At 42.4% G+C, this 21162-nt stretch overlaps 2 protein-coding genes across 7 annotated transcripts in view; both read left to right on the top strand.

Moving 5' to 3' along the window:
* Nucleotides 1–9116, top strand: part of lekr1 (Leucine-, glutamate- and lysine-rich protein 1) — a 72320-nt gene extending 63204 nt beyond the window's left edge. For 4 of the 5 annotated variants that reach the window (XM_019278970.2, XM_027280795.1, XM_027280794.1 and 1 more), the window contains one exon: nt 3815–7435. In XM_019278970.2, the coding sequence (XP_019134515.2) occupies nt 3815–4264 (450 nt within the window). In that variant the 3' untranslated portion in view covers nt 4265–7435. Of the gene's footprint in view, nt 1–3814; nt 7436–8503 lie in introns of those variants that run through there. The other variant, XM_019278971.2, reaches the window with a different exon arrangement.
* Nucleotides 9117–9696: 580 nt separating this feature from the next.
* Nucleotides 9697–19190, top strand: ccnl1a (cyclin L1a). Of its 2 annotated transcripts, none has more exons than XM_010737354.3 (10): nt 9697–10029; nt 10265–10339; nt 11420–11529; nt 13372–13492; nt 13696–13760; nt 16256–16355; nt 16448–16552; nt 16770–17023; nt 17143–17241; nt 17373–19190. In XM_010737354.3, the coding sequence occupies exons 1-10, from the start codon at nt 9790–9792 to the stop codon at nt 17848–17850; spliced, it is 1647 nt and encodes a 548-aa protein (XP_010735656.1). In that variant the 5' UTR covers nt 9697–9789; the 3' UTR covers nt 17851–19190. The 2 variants fall into 2 exon arrangements, with proteins under 2 accessions (XP_010735656.1, XP_010735658.1); XM_010737356.3 differs by lacking the exon at nt 9697–10029 and adding an exon at nt 11957–12132 and having other exon boundaries at nt 10320–10339.
* The last annotated feature ends 1972 nt before the right edge of the window (nt 19191–21162 follow it).

The following is a 21162-nucleotide window of genomic DNA, read 5'->3' as shown; positions in this document are numbered from 1 at the left end:
TTTCTCTCTGACCCACCCAGACGCTTTCTCTTTGTCTTTCTTTATGTTGTTCCTCTGTCTCTGGCTCTCCCCCTCTCCCTTTCTCTTCTCCTACCAGGACAGAAGGGAAAAAGGTCACGGTGTCTGGGGGAAACGACACCTGACCTTTAACCTTCCTCTAACGGCACTGGGGTCACACAACTCAGAGAACAGACAACACACACAAGGTCAAAGATTAGTGTTTGTGCATTATGTTGTCCTACTGTCTTAATGCAAGACTAATAGCAAACTCTGCATACTGTATGTGCAGTTGCGTGTCTTTGAAAGTGTATTTTACACATGTGTATATATTCTTTGTGTGTGTGTGTGTGTGTGTGTGTGTGTGTTTCTGCTGGAATGTGGTTTACAGTGTTAGATTAAAAGCAGGGGCTCTGTGGGCCTGCGTGTGACTTCCATCCACTAGCCCTGTAATCCTGCTCTTACTAGGAGCCCCTAATGATGGCTGTCTCTTTCTACAGCTAGACTGGCATGCACGACATCACACACACATGCACACACACACACATGCGGGATCTGACACATGCCTGCATATAAACGGGCAGGAAGGAGACACACGCTCCAAGTTTTACACACACACACATAAGAAAGGAAGTTGCCAAACACATGTGTGCAAACTGTCACACACGCTCTTACAATAATTGCATACAATGGCATAAGGCGTGACACACTGCACGCTGCACATGGAACATGGATATAGTGGCATATAGGCACCTATTAACATTTACACATATGTGGACAATTACAGACACATACAAAGAAAACCGCACACAAAATATGAGTGTAAAAAGAGCCGCACACGTTTATTACGTGTTCCCTCACAGGACAGATTTAGACATACATGCCAACGATAGAGTCAAGAGTGTTCATCCAATACATTTGCATACAGTGTTTTAGCACCTGGAATGAAAGACATACATGCTGTATTTTACCTTCAGGAACATCCTGCTTTAACCTATAATTATTCTGGATGATGAACAGGGAGCATCCCTGGTATGAAATGGTGTGCGGAGATGAAGTGTGGCTAGTCAGAATATTAAAAACTCACAAATGATCACGTCTGATATTTAACAGCATCAGAGTCTAAAATACACCATAATGTAGTTAGTTTCAGTTATGCATCTGGCTATTTAGGTTAACTAAATCAAGCGGTTTGGTGCAATATTTTGGTCCCATTCTGAAAGTGTGGTTCATGACATGATAAACAATACAGGCCATCTGCAACACAAGTGGCTCACATTAAATTTAGCCTAGAGATGTATCTGATTGGAAGTATAGACTGTATAAATATAAATGGATGTAGTCTGTGTGATGCCATCATATTGTGGTGGCACTGACCGTAGCCAGGCTGTAACCATGTTTATTTCTGCTGTGAAGTTGGGCATTTTAACATGAGGGCTTATGGAGATTGACTGACTCACAAGCCCTCTAAAGCTCAAGCACTTTAAATGCTTCCCTGGAGACTTGGGACATTTTCCTAGCTTTCGTTGCTAAAACTGAGCAGAGGCAAAAAAAACAAAAAAACAAAAACCTGTATTGCAGAACCAATCCAAGGTCTTTAGGGCGGAGAGATGCGGACGTGATGTGCTTGCTCAGGACATCCATTTTTAAATGTTTTAAAAAGCTCTCTTTGTGTTATACATATCCACTTTGTTTCACTACAGAGGAGAATGGGGGGTGGCATAGTTTCAGGAAAGGTAGGTTTTTGAAGTAAGGTGCTTACGTTTGTTAGCGGCCGATCAGACAACTACATTGCATTTAGAAATCCCCAGATTGGTAGGAACTGAGATCTCCAATCTGGTGTCATAAGACTATATGAAGGAAGCCTCAAGTGACCATTTGAGGAACTGCAGTTTTAGGGACTTAGTGTTGGTCTCATTTTTATTCAAGTCACAGAGGTCGCCACTTGATTGGAAGATTTTTCTCTTCTGGATTGGTCAAATTGTTTTAACATTTCTTTTAAAGCAAAACAGTGGAACTACAAATGAGAAGTTAAATTAATTGTTGATCAATTCAATACTGGCCAGTAGCTTATGTCGGCTAATGTGAGTTAACTTTAGACAAATGTTGTATAACTCACATGACTTGGTCAGTTCACTGACTTTATGAATCTTCTTCTCGAGCTACTGTAACTATACTTTTTGCATTTGCCATTATTCTGTAATCAACCCTTGCGACAGCCACAGTGGCTGCTGTTCAGCATGAGTTACATACTGTTACTGTTAATGTGTCATTATCTTGATGTGAGTGAAATAGTGATACAATTAGAATGTAACACAGCTATTATGGGAACTGTTGTACAATCTATATGTTACTGCGTTGCCAGATTTCAATCAGTCCATCGGATTTTATTTGTATAAACCGTTTCATGAAAACATTCTGGTTGTTTTAAAAAGGACAAATGTGAGCCAGTGACTTGATGATGATGAGTCCATGCAGACCGCCAAAAGGAATCTGCCCGAATCTTCCATTAAGTGTTATATTTTTAGTATTTACGTTTGTCACCCATTTTGGGACGCATGAAACACGCGTCTGTTATCAAACTACAGATGGTCGTAATGATGTAAAGCATTCAAATGGCGCATGTTAGTAATTAAATGAGCCAGTGATTAGTTTTTATGGCCGTGCGCCATATTGGTAGGAAATACATGTAACGTGATGAAAGGCCTTACTTTGGCTCAAGACTTGAAGTGAGCAGCCTTCCTTTTTTTCCATCTGGCTGTCACATAACAAGAGCTCTTGTTTGTTTTAAACACATCTGAGTGAAAGAGGCTCTATTTCTCAGTAGACCTGAAGATGTAAACAATGTATGGTATCACTTGTTGTCATTTGTTTGGCGATTCTAGAAAGAAATGTACACAAACTGTATGTGTATATATTTCAATCTATATGAACAGTATGTATGTAGTATAGATGTATCTGAGTCTGTAGCTTGTTGTGTCTGTATGCTGTGTCTCTGTGTAACACTGTGTGTTTTTTAAGCGCGTGATCCTGTGGTGTTCGTGCTATTAATACTAGATCGCAGTGACTGTGTTAGGGTAGCCTGCCTGTGTGGGTCTTGCTGACCGAGTCGCTTTGATTGTGCCAGTTTTCTTAGTGTCAGCCAGCTGTTCAGAATGACCACCTTTGTTGACTACATCCAAGCTGCTCCCCATATTTTAGCATTTCCTTCTTCGTGCGTCTGTTTTGTTTTTGCGCCATGCTCTCTCTCTCTCTCTCTCTCACTGCAAAGTATGTCCGACTTATATCATGCAGCCTCACATGCAGCTGCGATTGTTTTTCACTAGGACTGACACAAGAAGAAATGTTCATCACAGCTTATCCTTTCGCCTAGCACTTCTGTGCTACTGTCGACACATTCAGTGAACGCAGATTTAGTTTTTGGCCTCAGTGGAGGCACGGTGACAGCAAACTTAGAAATGTCACTGTGATATCAAGACTTTGTTTTTGCTTTCCAGCTGTTGTTTACGACAAGATAGTTCCTCTGAAACCATAAATTGTAGGGTTTTTTTTATTTTTTTTTATGTATAAGTTCACCAAACAAGATACAAGTTTTAAATTTTAGAGATGTTGGTAGGTTTCTCCTGTTATCAGTCTTTATACTAAGCTGAGATAAACACTTGCAGACATAGGTTATAGTAATTTTCTCATCTCTCTCAGGAAGAAAGCAAATAAGCTTATTTCTCAAAATGTTGAATTATCTCTTTCTTTCTTTGCTAAACTAAATTACTTTCTTAAAATGCCACATCTTGATCTACTCTCTCTTACCACCCTCCAGGTAATGTTACTCCAGGAGACCGTAAGAAGGGAGTGTGAGGAGAGGGAAGAGCTGACTGCCGCTCTGTCTCAAACTCAAGAGGAGCTCCTTGGGCTGCGATCCCTAGGGTCTCATCAGGGCTCCGCCAGGTCTCTTCGAAACCCCATGGAGAGACACATCCCCTCAGGGAACAAGCATTTCCATCTCCATAGTCAGCCCTGGGTACCTCTCACTCGCTCATCAAACTCCCCAAACACACTCCGACCCTCCCCTGCAAGCGCAGACAAAGGCGACGGCTGGGGCACAGATGGAGGAGGAGCGGGGAGGAGTTTGGAGTCCTGGAATCGTGGAGGGGTGTTAAACGGAGAAAAAAGGCGAGAAGGGACTCTGCCCAGACTGAAAGCGAGCAGCACAGTGAGCGAAGTCAAACGTGAGGTCAGTTTAGTGATGGAGAGGAAGGAGAGACTGTAAAAACCAACCTGGACCATATGTGTATTAAACAATTCAACCTATTCAAGATCAATCATATTCTTTGTGTTATTATGTGTGTTTTAGTGTTATTTAGTATTTTAATATTCATTGAATTGATGTAATAGTATTTTATAGTTCTCTTACAATGTAATAACTCATGAATTTCAAATAGCCCTCTAATTGCGTGCTCTAAAACGCACACTTTATACACAAGACACAACTATCGAGGCCTGTTCGTACACCAGTAAACTCCCAGGACGCACACTTTACAACACACATGCACTTGTTTTCTCACAACCCGACTCAGGCAGTCTCACTGGCACGCACAGGATTTCACAGACAAACACCCACACATGCACATCGCATACACACACAGACACACACACACACACACACATAGCCTGTCACAAGGGCAGGGCTGAAGGAGCATGACAGCGTGTCCCTTGCCACCTGTGGACACAAACAAAAGGCAGGCAAACACAAAAGAAACTGTAAGGCAAGCACCCCCATACACACACACACACACACACACACACACACACACACACAATTACCCAGCACTCTCCCCTCAGGCATTGTGTGTTATTGACATCATTCACTCCGTGCAAGGTCTTTCCTTCCCTCTCTCTCGCTCTCTCTCTCTCTCTTCCTCTCCCTCTACATTTGGGATGAATTGGCATGATGGGAGAAAAGTGTGTGTGTGTGTGTGTGTGTGTGTGTGTGTGTGTGTGTGGCATGGAACTAATTTCCCCGCTTACCGGCACACATGGAAAGCTTTTAGTTTGACTTCCCCGTGTCCCTCTCTTCCAATCCATCTGCGAGACAATGCATGTGCACGTTGTTCAAACACAGAGGTGGGACGATAATGGTTTTGTCCTGCCAACGTTTTCCTCTGTTTGCCAAAAACACACGTATGGTTCAATAGTTAAGAATCTGGATGCGTGTGGAGAGGATGATCTGAAGTACAAAACAATGAACAGCCTGTGCCATTAAAACCTAATTTTATACCTCTTTTTTTGTCACAGGGCTGAATTGCAACCTTCAAACAGCTGCATGTTTTTTCCTGAAGTCGTAAATTAGCTCGCGGGAGATTTATTTTTTAAAATCAGATTTCATAATAAATGTAATTAACCTGTGCTTATTTCATTTCATTTTGATCCAGTTGACTTCCCTTTAGAGACAGTCCCTAACTAACCCCTTTATGGAGAAACCATACATGTTATTAAATATGTGGCTAAGGCAACCTTTTCTTTCATGTTCCGCATCTGACTTTTGTTGCCTTCCTGTGTTTGAGTGTGCGATTGTGTGCGTGGCCTTGTGTGTGTTTACTCATTACGCGTGACTTCGCCATGTGTGCGTGTGTCTCCAGTGAGTGATTGTTTCTGTCCTAGCACCAGCGTTGCTCACTTTTTGGAATCACGTCATGTTATTGAAGGACATCAATTGTATGGTCATTATCACAATGTTGTGTGTGTGTGTGTGTGTGAGAGAGAGAGGCTTAGGCGAGCCAGGGCTCTGCTATTGTCCATGCTGTCTCACTGGGACACTTCATGGACCGGAGCCATCATTAATATTATTATTTACACCTGTGCTTTTCCTGCTTTGACAAGTCAAAATGTCTGCTGTCAAAAGTGTCTATTCCAGACATGCGCTGACCTTTTGACAACTGCTCACATTCTCCCTGCACACTCACATCTGACTGTTGACCTTTCCTTTTATCCCCATTAAACTTGCTCTCACCGTGACCTGCATGTCTGCTGTGTATTTGAAGAGATAGCCTCTTTCTATACCAGTCAGAGGTGTTAATGCGTTTCTCCCAAATCCCACAAAACTTCTTTGACCACACACACACACGGTCTCTCCCCTTCTGTCTCCTTCAAAACACAAACACCCCTCGCTCTCTCCCCCTTTTCTCTGTATCTCTGAGTCAATATTCTTTTAATCTCTTTGGCCTTCTTTTAGTATTGAACCCCTCCGACTCTGGTGCTAAAAAGCAACTCCCTCTCAGCCTCCCTTCCTCAGCTATCTTCACTTTATTTTTGATCTACTCAACTCTCTTTTCTACTCCCCTCTGCTCTTTTACTGGGGGCTTTTTTTTCTCCTTTGCTCATGCCCTTGCTTTGTAGCCCTTGACCTGGTGTCCTTCCTGGTTCGTGTGTGTAGAAAAAAGCCATTGGGTGTGTGTACAAGAGGGAACTGGCCTGAACAGATACATCTCCATGAAACACTTTTTATATATAAATATTTGCGTAACAGGACAGCATAGCAAATTTTAACACCCTTGCCAAATGCCCACATGCACAAACAATCATACGTGTGCACACACATGCCATGCATACACATTTTGAGTGTGATCTCCTTCACAGTAATTATCATAGCAGGGCAGGCATGCACACGTGTCCCTGGGGAATCTGTGCAAGTTCCCCGTAAACACACGCTCCTGGGTTTGGCGTGTGTGTATAACTAAGCCCTTGTTCGTCACTGGGCGTCCCTGAACGCCTCTCTCCTGCGTCGTTATGGTCGTTCCGGAATTCTGTCGTCCCGTGAGCCCTCCCACACCCTATAATTAGTGTCACCCAGGCAACCGGAGAAAGAATGCTCAGTATTCTTGTCGTCGTGGTAACTGCGTAAGTGCGAGGGCCGGAGGTGCTGGTTGTAGGTGTTGGTTAATGACGGGGACAATGAGACCTCAGTCTGCCACCTCTTGTGGTGTATTAGTAAAACTGAGGAGGTAAATCTGTGTGTGTAGGTCTGTGTAGGGGTGTGTGTGTGTGTGTGTGTGTGTAGGTGTGTGTAGGTGTGTTTGCGTGTGTGTGTACACCACACAGAGTCTCAAACATGTTAGGCTTTGTTTACATTATTACAGTTGGACACTCACATGCAAATATACAGTATATAACCTCAGGAAATAATTGCAGGATTAAACTGTTAGTGGGACAGGGGGCAATGATTTGCCCTTGGGCTCCTACTGAACCCCCCATTTCCTCCCTCTGTGAGTCGTGTATGTACCCCGCTGTCCACATGTACGCTGCAGACAGCAGACTAAACGTGGAAACTTCACTGTATTTACCTGCAGACCTGGAAAAAACCCTTAGCTCTTGTTGCTGGAAAACTACATTTGGTTTGTGGTAATTTGACTAAAAAAGGAATTTTGTTTAGGAATATACACAATGTGAGCATGATGTAAACCAGTTTAATGGGTCAGAAGATACATCTGATGGGTTACTTGATGGAAAAGGTTTAAAAAAACATTGTTTTTAATTCATCTTCATGCTTTTGGTGAAATTATATATATACTGTATATATTATATAAATTTCAGTTAAACAATCTGACACATTTAGAGAGGAAAACCAGCCCTTGGTGGACAAACTGTGATGAAAGGTTGCAAGTAGACACTGCATCTTATTCAGATGCAGTATTTATAGATATATAGTAAATTAATTAATAAGTCTTAGAATATGATTTTGACCTGGGCCCCTTCTACAGAACAGGCAGACAGGGCCTCAAAATTATGCAATAATGCAGGATCTGCCACAGATTATAATTTATTTGAGTAGTGGAAACTCACAGAAACACACAAGCAGAACAACACACACACACACACACACACACACACACACACACACACACACACACACACACACACACACATATATACTTGCAGCAGTACAGGCCCATAAGCCAATAAGTTGGCAGTAAAGGCAGTATATTTAAACATTGCAGTCAACTGCACTGCAGCATCAGGTTGTTGGATATGGTACAATGTCAGGTCCTCTAAGAATAAACTCTATAACCTCAGGGAGCCCAGGGCTTCACTTGGTGCACCCAATTTTTAGAAACCTTAACCTGCGTGTCTCTAGTTCTCTCTGCTGTCCATTTGTAGTTACTACAAGGCTTCAGGCTATAAAATCACAGGAGCTGTGCCAGCGAGTGAACACAATGTTCCTTTTCCTAACTATTCATATGGAGCTGCACCTTCTTTAACACAATAAATGCCAGTTTCAAATTAAGTTCTGAATTTGTCTGACACATTCATTCCTGTTCTTACCTGAGTGCTATAAATGTATATAAACAATTAAATACAAATGTATTATTGTAAGGTTTCTGTATCGGTACAGTCTGTGTAAATTAGTCACACAAACACTGATTTCTTAATCAAATTGATTAAATTGCTGTATTTCTTTTTTTTTTCTTTTTCTTTTTTTTTTTAAATTAATTGGCGGATGGATATGTTCCAGTGATGTTGGTGAGAAGTCCGGACTTTCCCGTAAACTACGTCACAGGAACCGTTGGTGGTGAGTCGCTTCCCTGTGCTGCCTTCGGGCGATGTCGGAAATACAACGATGACTCAGACCGCCGTGTTGCGAAACCTGGTGCGACGTGCAGTGCTATAATTAATGGTAAAACCGAGCCTTGTATAATAACTAATCCACATTTCCCAGATGGCTGCAAGATCGGATTGTCTGTAATGTTTGACAATAATAAGTTGATCAAGAACTAATGTTTTAGGGCGTATTTGTCATTTTTTAAATACTTTTAAAGTTAGAAAACTGGGCTTTACGTGTGGCTCTTGAAGGAAGCATGACACGATTTTCCATTTAAATAAAAAGGAAAACAAATAAATATCACGCCAATTGTTCTGTGTATTAACTATTTATTTGTTTAATACGTAATTTTATTTAGAGTCTACAGTTTAAATCTGGTGACAGTTTAGATGAAGGAGTAAAAAATAAGAAAGGGTAAATGAGTGACCAATTAATAAAGAAATGTGAATTTTAATATATATTAAATTTCTGTACCGTTTGTGAACACTGTGGGGTCCCTGAGCAGCTCCTTCAGCAGCAGACTGTTACACCACCACCTCATCCCTGCTGCTGTCACACTTTACAACACCTGCACCACCTGATCATGTTGTAGTCTCCTGTTCATGTCTCATTGCATTTTTTTTTTCTATTTTATTTCCTTGCAGTTACTATTTATATCATGGTCACTTACTCTTGTAATATTATTTATGTTATGGTCACTACTCTTGCAATAATATTATTATTTATATCATGGTCAGTTTCTTTGCTATATTTTCTTACACTATGGTCACTTTACATTACAATACTCTTTTTATATATCATGCCACTTTTATCCTCAGTATTTGTCTGTTTTTCGTGTTTATTGTGTATGTTATAGACATTTCTGTATGTTTAATGTGTTTTTTGTTGTTGTTGTTTTTTGCCTTTTCTACTTTTTTTTCTAATTCTGTAGTGTACTTTCCTCTGCTGCTGTAACAAATACATTTCCCCGTGGTGGGATAAATAAAGCATATCTAATCTAATCTAATCTAATCTAATCTAATCTAATGTAGTTTTTGGTCAGTCAACACTGCGAAACTATTTGCCGCCGCGGATGTGCACAGACGTTTGCGTGTCGACAGGATGGTGACGTCACGCACTTTGTCAGTCACCGCCGTCGTTCCGTCGAGGCTGCCCGAGCTCTAACTGTTAACTGCTGTGTGTGTTTTTCTCGGGTGAAGATGGCCGCAGGTCCTCTGTCTGTATCCTCTAACGCGTCCACAAACAACGATGGCATTCTCATCGGTGACAAAGTTTACTCGGAAGTGTACCTCACGATCGATAACTCGCTCATACCGGAGGAAAGGCTATCTCCGACGCCGTCGATGCTCGACGGCCTCGACCTGAACACGGAGACCGACCTTCGCATCCTTGGATGTGAGCTGATCCAATCGGCGGGCATTCTGCTCCGGTTACCTCAAGTAAGTCAAGCAACAACATATAATAAATGTTTTAAATTCACAACGAGCAAAAGCTGCTATGTTTTTTTTTTTTAAACCACAACACCGCACCGCCTGGCTGTTAGCCGCGTGCTAATGTTAGCTCTTTGACGTTGGCGTGGTGGAGTTAAAATGGCGGCCGGTCCATTGTGCAAGGTTAGGCCAGCTCAGACGAGACGAGAGAACAAACTGCAAACCGCTGTGTTTGTCTCCACAGGTGGCGATGGCGACGGGACAGGTGCTGTTTCATCGGTTTTTCTACTCCAAGTCCTTCGTCAAACACAGCTTCGAGGTAAGTCGGAGCCGGTTTCTGGGTCATTGTCAGGCCGCTGAGTGTTAGCATAGCTTAGCCTAACGTAGTGGGTACGTTGACGGCAGCCATGTTGTCGATACGGCTCAGTCTGAAGTGTTGTGGAGACAAAGCGCGGAGCACAGACAGCACTGTGTCTGAGTCCACGGATAAAACGAGTCAACACATCACACACACGTGTTTATAACACAGCATGTCAGGCTGTAACTCATCAATACTTATGATTAATCCTTATAAATCAGTCTATTAATAACATTAATATGTAGCCTTAGTCTTAAAAGTGTTGGTCTATGGCAAGAATGAGAATCTATTTATGTTACATTACGCATATATTTATCTTGTGATTTGCCAGCAGGGTGCAGAAACCATGTATAAAATTAACATTGCTATAAAGGGTCTTTAATGCCATCACTATCTCAAAGTCCACGCCAGATCACACATGAGTATTTATAACATAGCGTGTCTGTCTTTTATATCGGGCTGTAACTTATCAATAATAGTAATACATTTGATTTAAAAGTGCTTTTCAAAGTACTCAAAGACGCTTTACATAAGAACATCGAGTCATCAAAACAATACGAGAGAGTTCACTAGAAACACAACAGACTGAGCTGAGGCGATTTTAAAAAAGGTGTGTTTTTGTTAGAGAATTGAAGGTGCGGAAGTCAGGACAGTCGCGGATGTGTTATTAGTACTAATGATTCATCTTTATTACGTCAGTCTATTCATAACATTATTGTACAGCCTTAATCTGGTGTCTAGTTTATCAACTTAAAAGTGTTGGTCTCTAGCAAGAATGTGGCTGAAATCTGAGGTTACATTACACATTTATCTTGTGAGTTGTCAACAGGTGCAGGTGCAGAAACCATGTATAAAATTACTTAATTCTCACACAGTGGCCTCATTTTTCTAGAGATATAGGACTCTTGGCTGTTTGTCCTCTTGTTGTATATTTTTTTAATACTGTCATATGTGGGCACCGTGTCTCTGGTCTCCAGTTATTGAACTCTTTCTTCCCACTTTTTTTCTTTCTTTCTTTTGCTTCATCCACCTTCTCTCCAGATTGTTGCCATGGCTTGTATCAACTTGGCCTCCAAGATCGAAGAAGCGCCGCGACGAATACGAGACGTCATCAACGTTTTCCACCACCTGAGGCAGATCAGAGGCAAAAAGTAAGCACTGACATTGAACTCTGTCCTCCCTTTTTTTAATGCAAATAATGTTTTTGTTTTTTTTGTCACATGCAACATGTTGCATTGCTTTTTGGTTTTGTTCAATATGATGTCGATGTGTTTTTTTGCTGTGAAAGTGCTCTTCTGTTTATCCATGTACTCTAAACCATTTTAAAACTTTTCAGTTTCCGCTTCACTGGTAGTTTCAGAAGTGTAATTGTCTACGTAAAACATCTGAGTTTGACGTTACACTGAAAATTAGATCTCAACAAACTCACTTTAAGATTTGGAGTGCATATTAAAAAAGTGTAAGGCAAGGCACAACTTCTTAATTTGTGCCCTTTGTCTTCATAGAAATCTGTACATGTCCGTACTACAGGCCTTGGCATTAACTTGGCTTCTTTTTTCCCTTGCAACCAACTAACAGCGACCAGCTACATTTACCAAAGCCTGGGTGATGTGGAATGGTACGTAAGATGAAGCAGTCGGCATGACAACCATGATGCAAGGGGGTCTCTCCTCCCCCCAGGGCCACCCCACCCCCTCCTGTGGGAGAAGCCCGTGGTCTGAGCCACCGCGGGGCACTGGGATCGGGGATGACAGGTTGGCCGAAGGTCCTTGGCCCCCGGGGCGTCTTGAGGACTCCTGTGGTTCAATCTTAAGCTTTGGGTATCTGTCCGTCAATCTGCGGACCATTGGGTAATGTAGTTTTCTTCTCTGACTGCTCCTCACCATGCATTTTGTTTGTGCTTCAAGAGCAAAACCCCATTCACCAACTGTTACCATGGCTTTTATAGAAATATCACCTTACTCATTGAAGGTAGAATAGTTAATTGGATATTTGTAGTCAATGCGAGTTGTTTTTGGTTAGGGCCAGTGCATGCACGGTAGCATTTGTAGGTAAATTATATCAACATAAAAGTATCAGTGATGCACTTGTAGCAAGTGTGTTCTTCAGCCGTGGATCTGGCCTGTAAAATGTTAAGTAATAGACGTTACACTGATCTTGGGAGTTTTTTCCATGCATGTGGTTTGTAGCATGACAGTGTTCACGTTTACAGTTCTATTATTGAGACACTCAGATACTAAATTTGCATCTGAAACTTGAAATATAGAGTTAGATGTCAGTGAAGATCTTTAATGTCCTGTCCTTGGGACGTAAATTATTATTCACAAGTAGTTCATAATTAGGGAGGCTGACAACGCCTGTGAACAGATGCATGTGCCCCAAGTTATTTGATTTAGAAAGACGAGGGTTTTTTAATTATTCAAAAACAGACCAAAAAATAGATAATTTGTCTGTCAGTAGCATTTTAAATAATGTTCTTTAGGTTGGTATAGTACTGAGTGCAGTGAAATGTAGTTAAAAGTATTTTTCTGTTATTTTCTTCAGTCTGGATATCATGCTGTACTGTTAGGAAAAGGGAAGAAGTCAGTGTTTTCAGAGTATTAAACTGATGTACACTGTACAACAGAATAGGCAAGGATGATATGATATAGTAGTTTTGCATATTAGAGTTTACAGTTCAAGTTTTCAGATTGTTTTTACGTGTGGAGGTAGTGATGTGAGCAATGATTTGAGTTGATATTTCTGTTCAAGCTGTGACACGGGGTGATTGAGGTTGAGGGCTGTCTGCAGATCCCATAAATTTTCAATGGAACCACAGGAGTCCACAAACCCCAGCAAACTGTCAGGCATTCAAACAGTTACACCTGTTGCTTTGAGTTGGTTGAAAGGGAAAAAAGAAAAGAGTGCAAGAATTCAAAAGGGCACTTTCTTTTTTTTTTACTTTTTTTTAAAGGGGGAAACATTATTTTATTTTGATTCCTTTTATAAACTAGGACTCCAAGTTCATTGATACTTGATCAGAACTACATAAATACCAAAAACCAAGTCATCAAAGCGGAGCGGCGGGTCCTGAAGGAGCTGGGCTTCTGTGTCCATGTCAAGCATCCACACAAGGTGAGTGAAAGCCACACTTATAACTCAAACTAATAGTTACATAGTACAGTGTAGTTTAGCTGTAAGGCTTAGTCCTTCGTGCAGGTGCAACCACACAGGAAGCAGCTATGACAGATTATTTTCACTTCTCAGAACAGGCATGAGCGTGACGCACTTTGATCTACTTCTGTTTTTTTTTAAATGAAGTAATTTTCTGATTTCAGATTATCGTCATGTACCTTCAAGTCCTGGAATGCGAAAAGAACCAGACGCTGGTCCAGACCGCCTGGTAAGTTCCTTCCTGGTTCTCCACTGACCATCCCCCCCACAGCAGCAACCTGTCATGTCTGCAAGACGTGCCTCCAGACCTGGGCTCAAAGTGACGCTGAATGAGTTTCAAATTGGTTGAATTACTCCAAGAGGATTAATCTGCTTGGGACACACCCAAAAAACATCAGTCAGATAAGTGATGTTTAAGTGCCCCTCGTGTGTTTTAAGCACAAATTTGAAAAGCATTCAACAACCATTTTGCCCAGGTCTGACTGCGACATTCCCTCACTCCATTTTTAACCCGTTCCACCTCTTTCTTTCTTTTTTGTTTTCTTTTCCTGATGGAGAAATTTGTTGTATTGCCTAATCCTGTTACGTGTTCCACTCTCTTGTCTGCCCTTACATGGCTTTGCTGTAAAGTCTTTTTGATTTGCGGTGCCCAGGGAACTTGGTTTAACTTTGTCCTTTCTCTCTACTCTTTGATTAAAGGGTAGTCCATGCTGGTAAGTCACATAAAGAACCTCTGAACTCTGCCTCCTCCAACCACATGACCTCAGGAAGCTCCCCCCATTGGCTGGCTGCCCCTCTCCAGACAGCCAATCCCAATGCCAAGATTCACTGAAGGGGGCGGGCGGGCCTTTCCCAACAGCCTTGGGTGTCCAAAAGGATTTGTATTTTTTGGTCTTGCTACAAAGGTTTCAACTGTACTACCTATTTTTGCCAAGTAGCTACAGATACATTTATATTCTGAGTTTTTTTTCCTAGTTTACTTGCATCTAGCAATGAAGTAAACTTAGCCAGAACACAATAACCTTTTTGACCAGTGTACCTGCCTATTTTTTTTCTATATATAATATATATATACAGTAGTATACTGTGTCCTGTCCCCAACTTACGTGGTGTCCAGACATGTGTCTGTCTTACAGGCTGATCCAGTTCTCAGGTTTTGCCTCCAAGGACCTGTCTCGCCCACGCAGCAGTCAGAATCCAACGGCCATGTGTTACCTATAGTAGCGTTTGTGTAGCAGTTTCACACAAAATTGCCAAAGTACACATCAGGTCTTTTATTGAAGGCAGGTTAGACTGGAAGTACTCGCTTCATGGCAGGCTTCCAATAACTACTCGCGGCGAACTTCTGTTGGAGAAGCGCATCTCATTTTGATGGGTGGGAATTGGCAACGCACAGTGTATGCAAATGGAGAAGTGTCAGCACTGTGCCAATGACGTTTCACTGCTCTGTCATCAGTATTCTCATTTTTGCCTGGTTGTAGTTTCTTTAGATGATAATCTGAGGGGGATCCGTGTTAGTTTGTTGGGGTTTTACTATCATGTTTCACTTTTTTTTTTTTTTTCCCGTCTCTCTGACTTCTATGTTTCTTACGGACATAGATGTTCACACCACCCTGTACTTGCTTGGTTCACATCCTGGCCATATTGTCTTTCCTAATGCTCTTCCTGTGGCTAATCCAATTTGTCCATTTTCCTAGACAGTCCACTCACACATAATCTGTTTTGTAATGCAGAGATTTCACTCGGCCTAAGTAGTGAGACGTAGATCGCCACCTGAATGTCTTTAAGTGTCTTATAACGCCACACAGTGGAAAGGGGTTGCAGACAAATGGAATGAGTGGTCTGTTTTCAACTCATGGGTTGGAAAGCATTTATTTAAAGTGGAAAGTTGCTCTTTGCAGTTAAACCTTCCTGTATGAGGGCCACAATCCTCACGGTTCAGAATGTTAGACCAGTGTTGCATCACTTCCATCAGCCCTGCCACTGTATCCCCAAATCTAGCTGCTGTGCATGCCACCATACATGCTGTGCCCCCCCTATTCCCTCAGATCATACAGTCTGAAAGTGGCAGCTGCATTCTCAGTGAATGTGTCCATATGCCTGCATGTGCCCCCTCCCCTCCCTCCTTACAAGGCATGTGTCATTGTCTCGATCATCATTTTTCTTGTAGTTTCTCCCAGGTCATAGTGTGGTAAGGTGGTCTTGGCAGGTTTTCAGTAGATCATTTCCCATTTGTGTCTTCATGCTTTACCCGTGACATACAGCACTCCCATGGATGCCCCAGAGAGAAATGGACAAAGTTAAACCCGACAGATCAAAATGCATGTCTCACTTTGGCACTGTGTAGCTTTTTAAAATGTGTAGCTGTTTGTTTCTAGCTATCAGGGCTTGTGATTCAATTGAAATGCCGTCAGTGCCTCTAATGGTTGAATCCGTAATTGCTAATCTATTCTCGAGCCTACAAGTGACCAGTTAGTGTTGCTGCCTGTTCAGAAGTCACCAGCCACACATTTCTCAAAGATTTCTTAGTTGTAAGAATTGGCTCGGGTTTAATCAGGAATGAAAAAGCCCTGATCAGGAGTTAACTGTTGCAGACTGACCTGCGGTAGAAACTTGTGGTTAAAGCTGTGACGTGACTTAAAAGATGGGGGCATGTGTGACAGGTGGCTTTGTATAGAGAAGTTGCTATGTCTTTGTTTCTATGTGTTCTTTTTGCTTTTATAGGAACTACATGAATGACACCCTGAGGACGAACGTGTTTGTGAGATTCCAAGCCGAGACGATCGCATGTGCCTGCATATTCCTCGCCGCCCGTGCTCTGCAGGTAAGAGGCGCTTGTTTTCTCTCGAACTGTCGTCACATCAAATGAGCCAAACGCCTTCAAATGTCATAATCTAATGTGCCTGTTGTTCCCAGATACCTCTGCCATCCAGACCTCATTGGTACCTGCTGTTTGGAGCCACCGAAGACGAGGTCAAAGAGATCTGCATCACCACCCTTAAACTCTACACCAGGAAGAAGGTAGTTGTTTTTGTTTTTTAGTAGCACAGTATTCCCGTGACATCGGGCCGTCATGTGATGTCTGTCCTGGAAAGATGCCACATTACATTAGTCTCTCAAGCTGTAAACAACACTGGCTCCTGCGCACTATGCCGTGTCACAACAAACCTATTAGCAGCGCTGCCCGCTCACAGTAGCCAGCACTGTTCTGTGTAAACTGAGTTGATTTCTTCCTCAGCCCAACTATGACCAGCTGGAGAAGGAGGTGGAGCGGAGGAAGGTGTTCCTGGCAGAGGCTAAGCTGAAAGCCAAAGGTCTGAACCCCGATGGTACCCCTGCACTGTCCACACTGGGCGGCTTCTCACCTGCTTCCAAGCCGTGCTCCCCAAATGTGGTCAAGGTGGAAGAGAAGTCCCCGAACCCGCAGACCCTCAAACCAGTTAAGAAGGAGCCAGACAACCGGACTCAGGTCAACAAGAGTCCACACAATGGGTAAGAGACATAACATCCAGTCATTCACTGTGCTTCTCCTGTGATGCTCTCATTTTAAGCGCTGGCTCTTCATACCAGTTATCTAAGAGTGTTTGTGTGCCTCGTTTTTTTATTTCCAGTTTAAGGAAAGAGGTGAAGATCGGGAGGAACAGCAGGAGTGGAAGTCGATCTCGTTCAAGAACACGTTCCCGATCTAGATCCCGCTCTCCTCGCAGACAGTAAGATCACTTTTCAGTTAACTAGTCAAAGCATTAACTTGTTTGATTATGACTTGTGCACATTAACAGGTGATTTTATTCAACCAGCTGGATGTTTCTCATCTTTTCTCTCTTCTCTTCTGTTTCCACAGTTACAACAGTAGACGCAGTCGCTCAGGGACCTATAGTTCTCGCTCACGTTCTCGCTCTCACAGTCGCAGTCCATCGCCTCGGCGACACCAGCCCTCGCCCCTCCTTCCCCACCTCAAGTCCAAGACCAGCCACCATAGCAACAGCGACTCCAAGCCCAGCGGGCGCCACAGCAACAGCGGAGGCGGAGGATCTGGCCATAAGAGGAAGCGCACGCGTTCCCGGTCGCGGTCCCGCACTCCGGTCAAAGTAGACCGGGACCGTGACAGAGAGAGGGAACGCGAGAGAGACAGAGACCGCGGCTCCTTCGACCTCTCCTCGAAGAAACATAAGCACGAGCGAGGAGCCGGCCATCGAGGAGACAGGAGGGAGAGGGAGAGATCTCGGTCGTACGATAGGGACAGAGAGAGGGAGCGTAGCCACAAGAGCAAACACCACAGCAGTAGTGGACACTCAGGACATAGCCGTCACCGGCGCTGAGACACAAACACCACACACACACACACCAACAGACTAGCTCTAGGACTGATGGTCACTGAAGTATTTTTCAGTATCCACAAAACCAAATCAGATGTGGCGTGTTCTCTAGATGCTGTTGCTGAAGAGTCGTGTTAGCAGTCACATCTTACGTTTGTCAAAACTTTAGGAACCAAATATCTGCACCCTGTCAGGTGACACTGCTGACATGTCTGAGGAGTTGGTGACCAAGAAAAAAAATTAACATTCAGCACTCACTTCTGCCTCGATTAGGAGAACACGCCCTGTTTGATTTGGTTTTGGGTATATTATCAGACATCGGTGGGTTTCTGGGTTTCTCACATGCATCCTGAAACTGACCATTGGAACTATATAATTTACAGGAATGTTGATACTCTTCAACCTTTAATGTTAAATGGCCTAAACCAAATAACACATTTAGTTTTGTTTATTATGGGAGTTTGTCCCGTCAGAGGCGTTTATGGAAACTCTGCTGAAAGTTGCCTGAATCCTACACATAGCTTCTGCATGCACAAATGTCTTGGTGATAGAACATCCATTGCTTCGACTCTCTTCTACGCAGCAGCACACCTGTAGCTGATATTTGGCAGAGGTGCTTGATGTTGCTGTAGACTGAGCGTGTGCATCTGAGGAACCCAGGCGGCAGCAGTAACTACCAGCATGCACGCAGCGGGCTGTTTGTAGGTTCACAAGTCTTTGTTTCACCCACATGGTCAGACGTGATTAGTGGCTGAGGGAAGGCACCAACTAAGTGTGACATCAGTCCCAGACCTGTCATCGTCTCCTCCACCTAAAGGATTTTCTTTCTTTTCCCATGTTACCTCCGACCTCCACCCCACACACACCAAACCATCCCTGTAGCCTACCCTTTGTGTTCTTGGTTTTACATGTAAAGATACTGACTTTGGGAAAAGAAACTTATTTACAGTGTAAAGATGGTTTGATATCCGCTGACAATATGTGAACGCTTTGATTTATAAAAGCGAGCCGCTCAGCGGAGGGATTGAATGAATAAATGTAAAATAAAAACGATCATTCAGGAAAGATCAATGTTTGCACATTAAGGGACTGGCAAGCGAGTGTTTTTTTTTTTTCCTTAAGTTTTTTTTTTTCTTTTCGGACAGATGTATGTTGCTAAAGCTGTGTTTTGTACAGTTTCAAAAAATGCAAACTGGTTATAGACATGTTTTTCTTTTTTACAGCAGGGGATGCAGACTTGATTTCAGAAAATCTTAGGGTCGTCAGTTTATTACACTGGTTTTTAGTCTGCACGTGTTCATGTCATGATTTTTATTCAATAATAAATGAGTTATGCCACTGAACTGTATGGTGTTTATTGAAACTGAATCATATTGGACGATGTTAGCTGTAAGAAGTGAAGACTAAACCCTCGTCTCAAGATTCTTGTTCTTGTCATTTCAGATCGCTTTGAGTCATATCCGTCTTTAGATGTGAAGGTGATACTGCAGCTGTTTAAATGTGCTGTGTCAGCCAGAGGGTGCTGTTAGCCTTACTAATACAAGTCATGTCTCCCTGCAGACTGACGACTCCACTAAGTTTTAAATAAGAGTTCATTTTAACTGTTTCTCAACAAATGTGACTGAATAACGTAAAGAAAGTAAAATATAAATTACCTAATTTAGCCAATTTAAAGGAATTAATAAGAGGGACAATCTATAAACTCATTTGAACTGATGCTGACTCAAAACATTTAGTTACGATGGTTCATGTCTTTGCCAAAAATGGTGTTTGACAAAGTCAGCAAAATCTTTTAATTCGAACTTAAATTAAATTAGAGATGATCCTCCCGTGAACCGCGTCATGTGATATCTATTCCAAGAAGAGTTGTTGTTGGAGAGTCTAAATGCTGCCGCTCTTCTTAGAAGTGGTTTATCTTACCGCCAACTCTCCATGACGGACCGGACCCCCACGTTTGGTCTTGTCATTGCCATCTTTTCTTCTGTCATGAAGTTCTATCTCAGTTTCCAGCTTTTAATTCTGTCACACAGTGAGTAATATCTGCCAATCCTGTCAGATCGTCCCACTTATCTGCTTGACAAATTGTGCAATAGAAAGCGAGTGCACACTGCCAAAACATTGAGTAACACTCTCTTTTATGATTCATAAGCACCTTCACACAGCCGCCCACCCACCCACCCACATACATTTATGCACACGATTATCTTCACAGCGAGACATGGCTGTTGGCCTGACAGATCTGTAAATCTTTCCTGAGCTGGTGAAGGGTCAAATACACAGCAGAGAGAAACAATAGTTAACCATCATTCAATGTGCCTCATCTTACCAGCAACACTTAGAGTTTTGAATTAATTTGTGAGGTTTGGAGATTTCCTCTACGCAGACTTCTGCATGTAACCTGGTATGGTAGGATGCACTGGCAATGTAACATTAAAATAGTAAGGCCTTAACCAAGGTGCTCCAGTGAATCTGTCTGTGCTGGGGCCCACAGTTAGAGTGTAATAATGATAATTATAGCTCACATGTTCTTGTTCTTTATGAGTTGGTAGTGTGACATTAATATGAGTTAATGGCTTTCTTCACACTCGTCTGATCAGTGTGAAGCCCCATGGGGAACAGTAAAAACAGTAAATGATTTATTGACTGCCTGTAGCCATTCACATGTTGAAAACAGTCGCAAACATGCTGTAGATTAATTCAATTTCATTTTTGTAACTTGCTGAAATGCCAAATTAATAAACTGTTTTGTTTTATAAAAAAATGAGCTGTAAGACCTGAAGGCCTTACACCCACACAATGGGTGTTTTTATTTACTCGTGTCTGATCAGGTTGAAGTTAGGTAGAGCTACGCTGGTTATTACATCATGTCACCACATGTATGTATCGATAAGGACGATGTAAAGGCTGACGAGGTGAAGTTGACTGTGCTGAAGCCACATGGGAGCAGTCAAGCAGCAATTTTGAAGCAAGTGAAACGTGTCAGATGAGTTGAGAAAATGACGTGATTATCTCTAAAACACAGAGTGAGATGAATTAACCTCTATCTCTCTGCTAGGGGTGCAGGGGTATGCTCAGGGTGGCCTCAGTGTGTCATCGAGCCACCCGTTTAGGACCGCCCACAAAATCCTGGACTGAAAACTGGTGAAAAAACATTTGAACCTCAAACTATATATATCTTTCAGTCTTTTCACATGTTTTCAGCTACTATTTTCCAACATATTTAATATATTTTGAAAAAAGAATTGCCTTTACATGGACTTTAAGTTCGGCTCGGTTAAAATCAATGAGGAGGGTGTCATCTTAAAATGTAGCATG

The sequence above is a fragment of the Larimichthys crocea genome, chromosome VII (assembly GCF_000972845.2).
Source record: "Larimichthys crocea isolate SSNF chromosome VII, L_crocea_2.0, whole genome shotgun sequence".
NCBI lineage: Eukaryota > Metazoa > Chordata > Actinopteri > Sciaenidae > Larimichthys > Larimichthys crocea.
Note: the sequence above shows the minus strand (reverse complement) of the source record. Positions and strands in the feature narration are given on the sequence as shown.

Excerpts from the sequence above, each read along its gene's own strand:
- ccnl1a (XM_010737354.3), top strand. The coding sequence starts at position 9,790 with ATGGCCGCAGGTCCTCTGTCTGTATCCTCTAACGCGTCCACAAACAAC. Across the intron at positions 10,340-11,419 it reads TCGTCAAACACAGCTTCGAG|ATTGTTGCCATGGCTTGTAT; the intron begins GTAAGTCGGAGC and ends CCTTCTCTCCAG. Across the intron at positions 17,242-17,372 it reads TCCCGCTCTCCTCGCAGACA|TTACAACAGTAGACGCAGTC; the intron begins GTAAGATCACTT and ends CTGTTTCCACAG.